The sequence below is a fragment of the Mustela erminea genome, chromosome 4, assembly GCF_009829155.1.
Source record: "Mustela erminea isolate mMusErm1 chromosome 4, mMusErm1.Pri, whole genome shotgun sequence".
NCBI classification, from domain to species: Eukaryota; Metazoa; Chordata; class Mammalia; order Carnivora; family Mustelidae; genus Mustela; species Mustela erminea.
This window is the reverse complement of record NC_045617.1, coordinates 90,862,113-90,877,539: the sequence shown is the minus strand read 5'-3', so window position 1 is coordinate 90,877,539 and position 15,427 is coordinate 90,862,113. Positions and strand designations below refer to the sequence as shown.

The 15,427-nt window shown below is 52.8% G+C and overlaps 1 protein-coding gene across 1 annotated transcript; it reads left to right on the top strand.

The window, feature by feature from the left end:
• The first annotated feature begins 681 nt into the window (after positions 1-681).
• Positions 682-15,411, top strand: TCTE1 (t-complex-associated-testis-expressed 1). Its single transcript, XM_032340128.1, has 5 exons — positions 682-756; positions 7,583-7,958; positions 8,863-9,431; positions 11,495-11,944; positions 14,572-15,411. Exons 2-5 carry the CDS (start codon positions 7,679-7,681, stop codon positions 14,779-14,781), a joined length of 1,509 nt encoding a protein of 502 aa, XP_032196019.1. The 5' UTR covers positions 682-756; positions 7,583-7,678; the 3' UTR covers positions 14,782-15,411.
• The last annotated feature ends 16 nt before the right edge of the window (positions 15,412-15,427 follow it).

The following is a 15,427-nucleotide window of genomic DNA, read 5'->3' as shown; positions in this document are numbered from 1 at the left end:
CTGAGGGCACAGTGCAGAAGCCCTGCGGGGGAGGTGAGCAGGCACAGGGAGTGGTGGCAGGTGGTGGGGGGTCTCGAGAGCGGAGGGGTCAGAGGCATGTGACTCTTAAAGACAAGTTGCACAGCACCTGCCCCAACCCCAAGCTGAAGCCGACAGAATGAATGTGCTCAGCACCCAGCCAGACTCGGAGCTCCAACTCTGTTCCCAGATCTCTGTTGCTAGAGGAGGGAAAGGACCTCAAGGGATCCATCTGCAAGCCAAAGGCTCCCTGGTGACCAAGTTCTGGGGCCCTTTAGTTAAAACTATAAGCGCAAAGCATGGCTTCTGGCACGGTTTCTCATTCTAATTGCACCAGTTGAAAGGGCTTGCAAGGGGGACCAGTCCCTGCCAGGATGGGATGCCGAGGATTCTGCTGGGGCTCCGACTGCTTGCTCAGCCCTGTGGGCTTGCAAAACTGTACTTCCGGACCTCGTTTTCACAAAAAACGTACCAAGAAAGAACAGCACTCCAGTACAAGAGCCCTGTCCTGGCTCCCACTCCTCACCTTCTCCCAGAAAAGCCCATCTATTCCTAAACATGTCCCCCAGAACCAGAAAGCGCACCCCTGCCAACAGAGTTCGCGGTACCCACACAGTGGCACGCGCCCTGTGCACACGCGGGTATATTGCGCACATGCGCACTGGCCCCCAGCCCCGCCCCCTGGCGACGCGGGGCGTCCCTAACGACCGGCGCGGCAGCGCGGGGGCCGGCAGGAAGGTGAGTGCCCAGGCACCGAGAGTGGGTGAGGTGAACCCCGGAAGAGAGGACGCTCCCCCCGGGGTCTCCCTAACTCCCCCTGCCCCCCAGTCCCGCCTGCCTGAGGTTGGCTTGGCTCCGGGCCTGTCTGTCCCCTCAGAAGGCCCCCCACCCCCACCCATTGGAGGCGGAACTCTTGCCTCTCCCCCTTTACGGTCACATCTGCATACAGGCCCAGAGGTTAAGGGTCTTCGAGTAAAGGGGTGCGGGGTGGGGGCACCATGAGAAGAAGGAAGGGGAAAGGAGCATCCGGTAAGTTCGTGGAGGAAAGCAGTCCTGAGCCCTGTGCCGCAGCCTTCTCAGGGCTGACTCCCACCCCCAGCTCCTTCGGGCTGCAGTCCTTCCTGCAGGTCCAGAAGCTTCGGCACCTCCCTTCCTCCCTCCCTCCCAAAGCATGACTGGTTTCCCTTGGTTACCAAGGATCAGCAAAGGCCTCTTCACCCCAGGCAGGTTGGGGGAGGGACTCGATGGCCTTTGGAGCTGAGCTTCCCTGTTGGGTTGTCTGAGCACAAGGCAGGATCCAGGGGTGGGAAGCGAATACTCTGGAGTCTTTTCTAAGACAACAGACCAAGTGGTCAGGAGTTGGGAGGAGGGCCAGGCCCAGGGGTGTGATTAAGTGTGCTGTCTCACTGGGGCCAGTCACCCAGCATGCTGGGCCAGGCTCTGTTAGAAAACTTTGGTGTCCCTCTTTTGTGATTTCACAAACTGTGTGTTCCCGAATGGGGTGATATGGCCTGCGGTAGGGTCTGATAGGGGCACGAAAGACATCAGGGGAAGTCAGACAAATGCCCAGGTCCCCGGAGGACATGCCCAGGGAGGGTTCTCCTTGGCGTCCTAAAGTGAAGGGGAAGCTGAGAAAGTAGATGAAGCACAGTGGGAGAAGTGGGTGCAGAGCAGAACCCATCTAGCTGAGCCACCCCTGGGGGTGGTGCCAGGGGCACAGAGGTGCTTCAGCTCCTCAGCTAAGAGGAAGGCAGGGGAGAATGAGGGCCAGAGATGTGATGAGCAGAAAGGGGAGAGGGTGCTCCTCCAGCCTCTTCAACTTACCCCTTTGGGCAGGGGGAGAAGCTTCTGCCCACGGTAGTTAGATTTAACTGGAGATTTAAGAAGAGTAGAGAAGTCTGAGACATCCAAGAGGAAAGAGTGCGCTAGACATTCAGGCACTGATCCCAGGTCTGTGAGGAACATCAAGTGCCCAATGTGAGCCATGGGGCAGGAGAGCACAGCTCTGCAGGATGTTCTTGGGTCCCCAGAAGGCTGAAGGATACAGGCGATGGCGCAGTTCTGTGGAAGAGCCTGGTGCCTGGCAGTGAATTAGGGGGTTGAGGGAGCCTGAGCTATTTAGGCCAGCATCAAAAGGGTTAACAGAGATGCCAAGAGCTCATGAGCTGGGGAAGTGGGAGGCCCACTGGAAAAGTGATGTGAACACCCGATCTTGCCAATTTACGAAGCAACCCCAACAGCTCATTATTTGTGTATGCTTTTGTACATGGAAGTAACAGACAGCTTTAGACAGGTATCAACTCAAAACTTAGCTTGCCCACTTACCAGCTATGTGCAGCTTAGCAAATTACTTATGCTTTAAGCCTGTTTCCTCATTTGTGCGATGGGGATAATAGTGTCATAATAGCAATAATAGTCCCCAATAATAGTTCTCAATAAACATATGTAGGTGAGGCCTGTAACATCTTCATCCCAATATCTATTACATATTTTGAATGCTGGCTCTGGGCCCAGCACTGCATGAAATGTCTCACTCACATCAACTCCTTTAATCTTCTGGATAATCTTAGGAAGTCAGTACTATTCATTTCCATCCCCATTTTACAGATAAAGAAATGGAGGTTTAGTGGAGTGAAATGACTTACCCAAGGTCTCACAGATGCTGGGGGCTCAAGACCGAGTAGAGATTGGCCCTAAGGCAATCCTGAGTCTTTAGCCAGCTGCCTCCTGGTGTGCAAACGCTTTGACAGCCTCGCAGTCCATAAATCACAGCTGTATATAAGCAAGGATATGGTTCCTGGAACACTCATCCAGCTGATGCAAACCATCAAAAATGAGGACAAGCTAGCTGAACAGGGGCATGTTGTCCCTTTATATTACCTGTGTTTGGGCACATAGAGAGTGGACTTTAACACCTAACACTTGGGAGTTAGGGCCTGAATGTGATTTCAGGCCCCTGGACCCTGGTCCTAAGGACACAGAGTGGGGACGTGGTTGGAGGGAGGACTGGCCTTTCTACATGGACTGTGGTCCTGTGTTGAATTAGGTTGATGCCGGGAGAGGAAAGGTCACAGGCTATGCCCCCACTTTCCCCATCCTCGGGTAAGTTGTGCCCTTAGGGACACCAGGTGGTGACACAAGAGGCAATCACTCCTCAGGGCCCCAACCTTCTCTCTGGAATGTCTGAAAAGATTGCTGCCCCAGAGAAGGATCAGAGTGTTCAACACACTTCCAGTCTTCAAACTCTGGGACTATTACTCAAATGCACCAGCTGGTTATTCCACCAGACAGAATTCTCTGTCTGCCCCACAGTTGCCCTACAGATTCGAAGCTCCAAGAAGGAAGGTGGTTGCCATTTCAGGAGCTGTCCTCCTTGAGCTCTTGGGAGCTGTCAAGGTGCCCCTGGGCCCCTGGCTAATGGGTATGTATCCATCCCTCAAGCTTCCAGGGAGGGTAGCAGCCACCTGCTGCCACCCTCAGCTGCAGACTGGTGATGCCTAGGCCAGACTGAGGCTGCCCCATGAGTAGGGGGAGTCATCACAGCACCCCCCCGACTCGTGCACTCTCCACATTCAGTGGTGTGTTCTCCTTGCCCCCTTCCTAACTTGCCTTTTTGGATCTGAAATTCATTCACACTGAGGTGTGGATGACTGGTAAGAAGGGAGATAAATATGTATTTTATTTATTTAGATATATGTATATAGTTAGGGGCCAGAAATTTCCATAGCGGGGTGCCAAGTTCTGGTTGTTCTCTTGGCCTGGGGAGGCCTTCCCTGACAGGTTCTCTTTGCATAAAGATAGGACCCCAGCTTCCCAGGGAGCAGGGACATGCCTTCTTTCCTGGTGGAGGGTGAAAAAGTGGGGAGTGACTTCACAAAGAGCAGAGTACTGTGGTGAGAAGGAGGTTACTGCGCTCAGGCCCTGGGCCCAGGCCTCCTAGATGTCCGAGCACCAGTCACTTCTCCATCCCTGCAATGGGGCTGAGAAGCCCGCTCCCGTCCACTGCAGAGTGGCTGTTAAGCCCCATATGACAGCAAAGCTCTGAAAGGAGCTTGTAACTGCTACTTGCCATGTAGCTCAGGTTGCTGATATGTCCTATGGCTGGAGAGGTGAGAGGGGAGGCTAGAGTGATCCCGAGTGATCAGGAGAGATAGAGTCCCCCGAGTTAGAGGCCAGGCCCTGTGTGTAATAAACTTGGGGGCCTCTGGTCTTCAGCCACTGCATTGAACCGCATCTACTGACGTAGGATTTTTTCCATAATTCCATTCACCAAGCTGTGAGCCTATCCAAACGGTCAGGACCCTTTGGTCACAAAGGGGTTAGAAACCCAACTCAGCTTCAGCAAAAGGGACCTATTAGAAGGCTGCCAAGTAAGTCTCAAAACCAGAGGCATTGCTGAGGAGCCAGGCAGTTCTGGAACGCCCAGGGACGTCAGACTTGGGGACCGAAGGTACCGGGTGCTCTCTGGCCGCCCCTCTTTTCTGCTGGTCTCCCCCACACTTCATTCCCTCCTGCTGCAGGGAAGGGAAACTGCCTCCAACAGCAGGAGAAGAATACTCTTGAAGGACATCCGCCCTGGTGTCTACCTCCACCTTTTCAGCTGCTCTAACAGAAGGGCCCTGATTGGCTGGCATCAGGCATCCCTGAGCCAATCACCCGGACAAATATGGGACACTCCTATTGGCCAGAGTGTGTTCTCAGAAGGGGGCGGGGCAGCTCCAACACCTTCACCAACACCAGCTCCCGGCACCCCTCGCACCCTCCACCTCCGCCCCCCCGCCCCCCCTCCCCGCGCCTTGCACCTCAAGGAGCTCACAGTCTAGCGTAGGTGTGGAGGGTGGTCAGTCAGATCACTGAAGGGATACAGGTATAGAGGTCTGATAAGAGCCAGGGAGGGACCATGCTTTCTATTCTCTTTAAGTTTTTCTTTAAATTCCAGTTAGTTAACAAACAATAGTTAATCAGAGCGGAGGTGGATGGGGGATGGGTTATATAGGTGATGGGGAAAGCGAAAACTGTCAATTCCTACCTTATTAGGAGGTTAGTGGTTTCTACCTTTGCCCTACAAATGACATCAGACCTGGTAGTACGGAGTTTGTGTAGACGCTGCAGGACGGTGGGGGCTCTTTCTACAAGTATCATGTACCTGGAGCACATGGAGAGACACTCTGCCTCTTCCTTCTGAGGAGAGGGCTCAGGACCCTGGAGCCCACCTTGGGGTGGGTCCTGCGGTGTTAGGCCCAGAGGGGGCCACAGGCTCCAAAGAGTAGCAAGAAAGATGAAGACCAGACCTCAGGAAGAGATGTTGGGTCCTAAGACAATGAAGCCCTAGAAAGTGCACCTACCTGGTCCAGAGGGCAGCTCACCTGACCCCAGGTGGGGTGTGTCCCAACAAGGTGGCCTCCCAGGAGGAAGGAGAGGGAAGGGCCTCCCTGGATGGATGGTGCGACTAGGTACCCTTGTGAGAAATACCTAGAGAGTGGGCTCCAGGGCAACTCCAGCCAGAGACCTGGGGCTCCCCGCGCCAGGCTGGGCTCTGGCCCCTTGGGCGTGGCCCACAGTGTGTCTTGGGATACATCCTGGTCCAGAGAGAATGCCGGAAATGTTTTCAGCCAGAACTCTGGAGGGAACTTTTGGCGGGAGCCCCAGGAGCCCAGAGGCAGAGCTGGCAGGAACAGGGCTGGCCTGTTGTCTCTTTCCTCCTTGTGTGGAGGAAAGATGGACTGCCAGGCCCATCCATCCTAATCCAGCCCAAACACCACCACGGCCCCTTTGTCCGATGCCTTCCCTCTGGAGATAGGGAAGGGCCTCACTCAAGGATAGCACTCAGAGGTGGAGCTCCAAGGTACTCTCTCCCCAACCCAAGACCTCTGTCCCCCACCCCCAGCCTCAACGCACTTCCCCTCCCCCCACCCTGCCACCCCCAGTACCGGCCTAAGACATTATCTCAGAGGAATTTCCACTCCCGCCTGCAGAAGGAAGATATTATCCTGTGGTACAGATAAGGAAACTAAAGCTCAGATATGTTAAGTAAATTGGCCAAGGTCACCGGCAGAGCCAGAAATGCCAAGTCATCTGGCACCTCCAAGCAGCATCCCCTCCCAGCCACACCCTCTGAGGGGCTATTAGTCAAATGCACCAGCTGGTTATTCCACAAATCCGGACACAATCAGTTTGTGAATTTGCATTGGATTTGCATAAGGCTATCATAAATACATAGATACCTTCCCTACACTGCCCCATACCCCTCCACCCTCTGTCTCTCTCTCTCTCTCTCTCTCTCTCTCTCTCTCTCTCTGTCTCCCCACCCCCACACCCCACCCCCACCCCCGCCCCGGCCCCGCACACAGCCAGGCTCTTCCTCCTTGCAATGCCTTGTGGACTGGGGAGTACCATCTGGTCCCCTCCATCTGCCAAGGACACCTTTGCTGGTTCAGAGTGTTCCTTCCCACCGGGCATTACACAGTGCACCGAGTCAGGGACCAAATCGGAGGGGAGACTGCCGGGAGGAGGAGCTTGGTGCGGAGCGGCCCCATTTCAGCCTGCAGCCGCGGGGCAGCTCCGATGCAGCAAGGAGTCACGAATGGACAATCGCGGAGGAGGGTCCCCAGCCCCAGATACATCCTCTCTTCTGTCTTCAGCCCCAGATTTAGCTGCCTTTTCGCCTCCCACGCCTTCCCGCTGCCGTCTGGAATGTCGGGAGGCTGGGAGAACTAGGAAGACTGGATGGGGATATTGGTGGCGGGGGGGGGGGGGGGGGGGGGGGGGGGGGAGGCAAAGCGCTCAGAGGGGAAGAGGGAAGGTGCCCTGGACGGAGCATGGGTCTGGTTCCCCACCCCACCTCCACCCCCCATCTTCCTCTCTGCCTACACTATGCAAAACGGTAGCCACTAGCCACACGTGACTATCGAGCCATCTGATTGTGAAGGCATAGTATTAAAAAATATATAAAATATCTCACTAATTTTTATATTGATTACATATTCCAAGGATAATACTGTGGACATACTGGGTTAAACATAAAATTAATTCCTCCCTCTTTTTTTAATGTGGATGCTAGAAATTTTTAAATAATATATGTGGCTTGCATTTTGATATGTGTTGCATTTCTATTTGGCATGCTGTCCTCAACTCCAACTCCAGTTGCTGTATTGTAAAATAAATACAATAATTTTTTTTTAAAGTAAGTGCCTAAGAAAGTGTCCAACATGTATCAATTACTTATCATTGCTGTGTGCGTATTATTATCCAAAATGTGGGCCTGCCCCTTGCTATAGTTGTACGGGTCACAGTATGCTATGCTTCTTTGGATGCGTTATTTTACGTTGTTCACTTGTCCTGCTTCTCTTAGAGGTAACTGCCATCCTCATTTCACAGAGGAGGCACATGAAACTATAAGAGACTCAGTAACTTGCCCAGGGCCACACAGCTAGCCAGTGGGATTTGTGCCTGGATCTTGTCTACTCCAGAGATGGACCCTTGAGAACCACTCTGTGCTACTTCTCTGCTAAACGCCCACTGAGGCCCTCCAAAGTTAAGCCCTGCACCCCTCCTCTCCCTCCAGGTTCCCACGGGCATTAAGGACCTGCCAGTGTGAGGCACTCCTCATCACGAGGCCATTGCCAAGGGGCTACGTGTCCGGAAGCTGCCAGTCCACAATATGCAGGAAACCCTAGCAACATCGACCTTGTTGTCGGTCCCCAGCCGATCCTCAATCTCCATGCAGGACAAGTTCTCCACTGCGGGCCAGACTTCGAGTGCAGGCCCCCAGCCCTCAAGGTCCTCAATCATCCCACCCCATAGCAAGTCCAAGGGCTGGAATTCTGGGACAAAAGTACATCGGATGCGCCGGATTATAGCCGAGGATCCCGAGTGGTCCCTGTCCACCGTTCCCCTCCTCACAGAGCTCTGCATTCAGCACATCGTCAAGAACTTCCACAGTGAGTTTGTCCTCACCCTGGGCAGAAGAGAAAGGCCAGGGGTAGGACAGGATGGGTGGGGACTGCCCAGAGGCACGGCTTCAGAGGCTGGGTCCTGGGGCAGCCCCAGCCTTTCTCAACATGGCTGTCCCGCTTGGGGCATGGTGGGTTGGGGGGGGACACCTTTCCCATTCTCTCTGGCAAAACCCAGCCCAAACTACCAAACACCACCTCCAGTAAGCCCTCCCTGGTGGACCATCCTCCACTCCCTTGGCCTTCCCCAGTGTGTGTATGTTCTTGGTTTGTTCTGTACTCTGTGCTCTGCAAATGGCCATCCTTTACAAAGATGAGCAGCCAGCCTCTCCTAGCAGACCGGGTGCTCTGAGGACAGGATCATCATATTATCTACAGCACCTACCACCCCCTGACCTACAATATATTCGCCCGACTGACTTACTGTCTGCCTCCTCTCCCAAGAGGGAGTGGTTCCCTCTGTCTTGTTCACTCTTATATCCACACCCCTTAGAACAGTGTCTAGTGCGCAGTAGGTACTCAAACATCTTGCTTTAAGATGAATGAATCAAATCATTTGGGAATCTCAGAACTCAGGATTATCTCCTGCATCAGACCAAGTGATCACTGAGGGCTAGACCAGAGATCCTTGCTCACACTGGGAGCTCTGGGAAACCAGATACTAAGCTGTTCACCTTCAGGCAGGGAACACCCAAAGCCTGGGGCTGCATCTCCCCCACCCTTAAACTGAGCCTCCCTAGGAGTAAAGGCTGTCTCCCCTCTCTGACTGAGGCTCCCTGAGTGCCAGAGAGGGTCTTGCATTCCCTCGGTGCCCCTAGGCAGGCCCGGCCGCCGGCATCAGGTAGAAAGCTCCCCAACACTGTGACTCCTGCTTTCCTTCCTGTTCCCAAAGACAACCCTATCCTGAAGCAGCTGCTTCCAGAGCACCAGCAGAAGGTGCTGAACCACTTGTCACCCGCCCTGCCGCTGGCAGTGACCGCCAACCTGATCGACGACGAGAACTACTGGCGCCGCTGCTGCGAGCAGCGCTGGCCCGTGTGCCACGTGGCCAGGCACGGCGGCAGCTGGAAGCGCCTGTTCTTCGAGCGGCACCTGGAGAACCTGATCAAACAGTTCATCCCGAGCACCACGGACCCTGCCGTGATCCTCGACCTGCTGCCGCTCTGTGGGAACTACGTGCGCGGGCTGCGCGTGGACCAGTTCCTTCCGCCCGTGCGGCTCCCGCCCCAACCCCGGAGCGGGGAGCTGTCCGACTCAGGCAGCGAGGTGGAGATGGAGGAGCCCGCCACGGACCACTACCAGCTGTGTGACTTGGTGGCTGGCCTGAGCCACCTGGAGGAGCTGGACTTGGTGTACGGGGTCAAGGACTGTGGCATGAACTTTGAGTGGAACCTCTTCCTCTTCACCTACCGGGACTGCCACTCGCTGGCGGCCACCATCAAAGCATGCCACACCCTCAAGGTACCAGCCGGCCCTGCCTTCCCCCACCTCCCACTGTCAGCGCCTGATTCCCTCTCCCCTCCTCTTCCTCCTCCTCCATCCCCATCTTCTCCCTTCCATTTCCTTCTTATTCACTGACCAAGTGTCTTTGAATGCACTGGGCACCAAGCTGGATTCTGGGGATGCTGAGATGAACAAGGCGCTGCCCTCCCAATTCAGGAGCCATTTATTCATCCAAGGAACACTTGCTCTCCAGGCCCTATCCTAGGTGCTGAAGATTCAACAGGGAGCAAAATTATACTATTTGTGCCCTCTGGAGCTAACAGTCTGGTGGGATAAAAGGCACTCATCAGCAATCATGTAAATGTGAAATTACAACTAGGATGGGCTTGCTAGATTTAGCAAATAAAAAATACAAGACATCCAGTTAAATTTGAAACTCAAATACACAACGAATAATTTTTTTTAGTAAAGTATGCTCCAAATATTCTGGTTGGAAGGGGGAAAGCCTGCCCAAAAATCAGAGAAAGAGGAAAAGGGGGATGTGGCCCTGAGTCACAGAGCCAAGGGAGGGGTGCGTTTCAAGAAAAGGGGAAGGCAGCAAAGGGGGAGGGTGATGCTAAGGACCAAATTTAGCAAACCCGGAGGTCACAGAGATGGAACTGTCAGTGGAGTGCCAGAAACAGAGACCAGATCCTAGTGGTTTATGGAAAGAGTGGGAAGTGAGGAAACAGGATGGCTGTGATCAGCTTTTTCAAGAACTTGGCTGTGAAGGGGGCGAAGGGGAAATCAGTAATACATGAAGGGTTGGGGTTTTCTTTAAAAGATATTGGCATGTGTTTAAAACCAGTGTAAAGCTCCTTCCAATAGCAAGAAAGCAGCTGAGTCCAGGAGAAAGGCACAGGTTCGCTGAACAAGGAAATTTCCTGAGATTGCAGGAGGGATGGGGTTGAGGATGGTGGTGGGACAGTTGGCTCTGGGCAGAGGAGAGAGTGGATGTGGTGGGTAGCAGTGGGCTACTGTTTGGTATTAGGAAAATGAGGGGTTCTCATTGAATGGCCAGGGTGGTCGGAGGAGACTTGATTGCTGAAAGGAGGCTGTAGGGTTTTGAATCACTATCCCCTGAAGTTTGAGGAAGCTGGAGAAGGTTGAAATTATTGTTTCAGAGGAGAAGAGAGTACGTTGTCCAGAGAAAAAGGGCTGAGTTGGAACACAGCATTGCGGGTCTCTTGGTGGTTCCGGCAATAACAACCAGTCCTGTCATGTGACATTTTTCATCATGTCGGTTGCTTGGGCACAGATATGCAGCAAACAGAGAGTGGGGTTGATCCAGAGTTGGAGCTCGGCCAGATAGGTGCAATGAAATGACAAGAGGGACAAGAGGCTCTAAGTTGGCCGAAAGTGATGAAAGGGACGTAAAGAAAGGGGACTGAAGGACAGGAAGAGGGTGGAGAGGCCTCAAGGAAGAGGGAGGAGTGGAGGGAGCTGGTGAGAAGGGGGAGGGTTAGGGCTCCCATCTCTAGTATTCCCCATGCTAGTCCTACCGCATTCTTTCATCTTTTCTCTCCATCCTTCCATTTCCTGTCTCTCACCCTGGTTCTTACCCTGGCATCTCCTTCCAAGAGTTCCTCTCCTTGCCATGGTGGATCTTAGCCAGCTGAAGAGGGCAGAACGAGGGGCTGGGGCATCAGACAGACCTGTATTCAAACCTGCCTCTGGGGCTTGATCACCATGTGACCTTGAACAAATGATCCATCCACCCTAAGCCTTCATTTTCTATCTGTAAAGTACCTAGGTTGCTGAGGGTTCAAGATAATGGTTATGATACCTTCTAGCAGCATGTCCAACATGTAATTTCTCGATAAATGCTAGGGTTTCCTTCTACCGCCCTCCGTCAGGTCTGCACTGAATCTGCCATGTGGGGGATTTCTGCTGTGCCCAAAGGCCACTCAGGGGGCCAACAGCAGGTGAGCAGGACCTCAGGCCTCCCTGGGGCTCCCCTCCTCTACCTGCAGAAGGCAGGCAGGCAGGCAGGCAGATTCTCCCTGGCTGCCAGCTGCCACATACCCTCTACCTGCCCACAGATCTTCAGGCTGACCCGAAGCAAGGTGGATGATGACAAGGCCCGCATCCTAATTCGTAGCCTACTGGATCACCCTGCCCTTGAGGAGCTGGACCTGTCGCACAACCTCATTGGGGACCGGGGTGCACGTGCTGCAGCCAAGCTGCTGAGCCACAGCCACTTACGCGTGCTCAACCTGGCCAACAACCAGGTGCGGGCACCTGGTGCCCAGTCTCTGGCTCATGCCCTAGCACACAACACCAGCCTCATTTCCCTCAACCTGCGCCTCAACTGCATTGAGGATGAGGGCGGCCAGGCACTTGCCCACGCCTTGCAGACCAACAGATGCCTCACCACCCTGCACCTTGGGGGCAATGAACTGTCTGAGCCCACTGCCACGCTGCTGTCCCAGGTGCTTGCCGTCAACACCACGCTCACCAGCATCAACCTCTCCTGCAACCACATCGGGCTGGTAAGCCGTACCCTTCTAAGGCCTTTGGGAGGTGGATGTGGGACCCAACTGCCTTGGGGTGCTTCCAGGGTAATTCTTAACAACACAAACTTCACCTGGTTCTAATCCCAGCTCTGCCATTTTGCACTTGGTGAAATTACTTACCCTTTTTGGGCCTCCATGTCCTTATCTATAAAATGGGGACAATAATAGTATCTATTTCTAAGTGGGATACTAGTTGTTTCTCGGAGGATGAGTTGTACTTGTAAAGCAGTTAACATTGCAGGTGCTGGCTAGGATATCAGTCTTGCTAGCTGTTACTGTTATTCAGGGTTATAGCCTATGCTAGGCACTGATATCCCTCAGTGTTCCTTTATTCCTCCTGGTTATCTAGTAGAATGTGTATTCCTTTTTTTCCCCCCTTTTTTTGAAGGTTTTGTTTTTAAGTAATCTCTACGTACAACATGGGGCTCGAACTCACAACCCTAAGAGAAAATGTTGCATGCTCTACCAACTGAGCCAGCCAGGCGCCCCTAATAGAATATGAATTAATTCTTTCTTTCTCTCTCTTTCTTTCTTTCCTGTAAGATTTTTTTATTTACTTGCGAGACAGACAGAGAGAGAGAGAGAGAGAGAGAGAGAAAGAGAGATGGGGCAGGGGCAGAAGGAGAGGGAGAGGGAGAGAATCTTTAGCAGACTCCTGGCTGAGCCAGGAGCCTGACACAGGGCTTGATCTCATGACTCTGAGATCACAACCTGAGCTGAAATCAAGAGTTGGACACAACTGACTAAATCACCCAGGCACCCCTAGAATGTGTACTCTTTTTTTTTTTTTAAGATTTATTTGTTTATTTATTTGACAGACAGAGATCACAAGTAGGCAGAGAGGCAGGCAGAGAGGAGGAAGCAGGCTCCCTGCTGAGGAGAGAGCCCAATGTGGGGCTTGATCCTAGGACCCTGGGATCATGACCTGAGGTGAAGGCAGAGGCTTTAACCCACTGAGCCATGCAGGTGCCCCAGAATGTGTATTCTTAACCCCACTTTACAGATGGAAAATTGAGTCTCAGAGAGGCTAGTGAATTGCCCAAGAGCACCCAGTCAGTAGAGAGTGGCAGGGCTGTGATTAAAACTCAGGACTGGTTGAATACCAGATTTATTTATTTGGGGCACCTGGGTGTCTCAGTCACTTAAATGTCTGCCTTCAGCTCAGGTCATGATCTCAGGGTCCTGGGATCAAGCTCCGTATCAGGCTCCCTGCTAAGCAGGGAGTCTGCTTCTCCCTCTCCCTCTGCCTTTCCCCCTCCCCCTCCCCCACTCGTGCATGCTCTCTCTCTCTCTCTCAAATAAATAAAATATTTCTTAAAAAAAGATTATTTATTTATTTGAGAGAAAAAGAGAGTGTGTGCTTAAGGGGCAGAGGCAGAGGAAGATGGAGAATCTCAAGCAGACTCCCAGCTGAGCACAGAGCTTGATGCTGGGCTGGATCTCTGGACCCTGAGATCATGACCTGAGCAGAAAACAGCAGTCAGACACTTAACCCACTGAGCCACCCATGCGCCCCACCTGGGTCCTTTCTGATAGATGATGTCTCTCATTTTCTTGACCAAGTCTCAGAGTAAGAAATGCAATTTATCGAACACCTAGTGAACATATACATCAATATGGTATCATTGAAATGTACTTTTAGTGCTTGTGATACATGCTGATATTTTCCTTTATTTTCTATTCTACTTCATTTTTTAAAAAATGCATCTGCAACCCATTAAACTGGCTTTGCTCTTGGGTCACAACCATGGAACACAACCATTCTGCCTCTCACATAAGTCTTACATAGAGCATGGCCCACCCAGCCCAAAAGCGGCTGGAGCTGTGAGGACTAGTGAGGAAGACCCTCCATCAAGAGAACAGTCTTGCGCTCTCTCTCTCTCTCTCTCTCTCTCACACACACACACACACACACACACACACACACACACACACACGTCTCCACTAGGGGTGCTTTTGGCTACAAGTTAACAGATACCTGAACCAGGAAATGGCTTAAACAATATTCATTATGTTCCATAATCAGAAGCCCCAGGGTAGGGGGCGTCTGGAGTTGATAAATTCGCTGGCTCACTGCCACCATCTGCTCTGCCCACCCAGCCACATGGACACATCCTCTTGGGTGCTTCTCTCATGGTCCCAAGATGGCTGCTGCTCCTCACATTGGGCCATGCTCAGAGGCAGAGAAAGGGAGAGCACCCCTCTCTCTTGTTCTCTTTTCAGAGGGAGAAGAGCCTTCCCAGAAGCCACTCCCTCTATAGGTCCTCCTCAAATGTCATTAGCCAGATTTGTCTCACACACCCATGGCTGAATCGGAGGAGGGCCATTACCATCATTGTCACAGAGCCATGTTTTTCAATCCATGAGGGTTGAAAAATCAATTTAGTAAGTCTTGATTACCGTTTTTCTTATAGAATAGTACGGGATGGGATAGGATAGCATAGAACACATTAGTGTGCTGCACAAAAGGTTAACCATTGTTTTGTGAAATTCATTCTAGTCACATCCTTGTATAAAGGTATGTATGTGTGTGTACACACATGTGCGAGGGTGATCCTGGGTAGTGATATGAAATGGCCCCCTCCCTTGTACTCCTCTCCCAGGATGGCGGGAAGCAGCTCCTGGAAGGCATGTTAGAAAACAAGACCCTCCTGGAATTTGACCTACGCCTGTCAGATGTAGCCCAGGAGAGCGAGTACCTCATTGGCCAGGCTCTCTGTGCCAACCGGGAAGCTGCCCGCCAGCGGACCTTGAATCCTGGCCACTTCATGTCCCCAATCATTGCCAAGGGCCCTGAGAACCTTGCGGGATAAGGTGGGGGACAGGGCTGGGGCAGTGACGGGACCTGGGCCACTGCCCTAGCCCCCTCCTCATTTCATGCTCGGTCATGCCTGCTGTAGAGTGACATATTAGAAGGGAGAGACCACGGATATCCTTGGGAAGAGTGTTCAAGGGTGATGTGGGAAAAGTCCTGAAGGGGGGTGGGGACTGGGATAGGGGGAGAGAGGGGTATGAAGTGGGACCCATCTTCTGTACCCTGGAAGAGGATATTACCAGAACCCCTGAAATGACTGACTTCTTCCAGGGTTAGGGGAGGCAGAGAAGATTCTGAAAGCCTGTGCCAGCCCAGACTCTCCCATGGAAATTGTCCATCTCCCTTACCTACTCTACCCCCTTTCCCCTGACCATTTTCCTCTCTGCTAAATAGGTGCTGGACTTCTTTATCTTTAAACATGTGCGTGCCTGCACACGTGGGCACACGCACAGCCTCAGTCTCTCTCTCTCCCTGGGCTACTGCAGGGCTTTGCCTGGCTCTTCTACCCTCACCCCTGTCAATGCTACCTTGCTGTTCCTTGACTCACTGACTCTGCTAAAGTGATCCGTTCTACAGGCCACTCCATCCCCTAATTCTCACCCCACCCCACCCCCCACAACCCAGCAAGGGGGAAACAGAGGTGA

What these genes read in the sequence shown, in the direction of transcription:
- TCTE1 (XM_032340128.1), top strand. Translation starts at nt 7,679, where the DNA reads ATGCAGGAAACCCTAGCAACATCGACCTTGTTGTCGGTCCCCAGCCGA. An exon ending in CATCGTCAAGAACTTCCACA is followed by an intron (nt 7,959 to 8,862) that starts GTGAGTTTGTCC and finishes CTGTTCCCAAAG; the next exon opens with ACAACCCTATCCTGAAGCAG. An exon ending in CCTGCAACCACATCGGGCTG is followed by an intron (nt 11,945 to 14,571) that starts GTAAGCCGTACC and finishes CTCCTCTCCCAG; the next exon opens with GATGGCGGGAAGCAGCTCCT.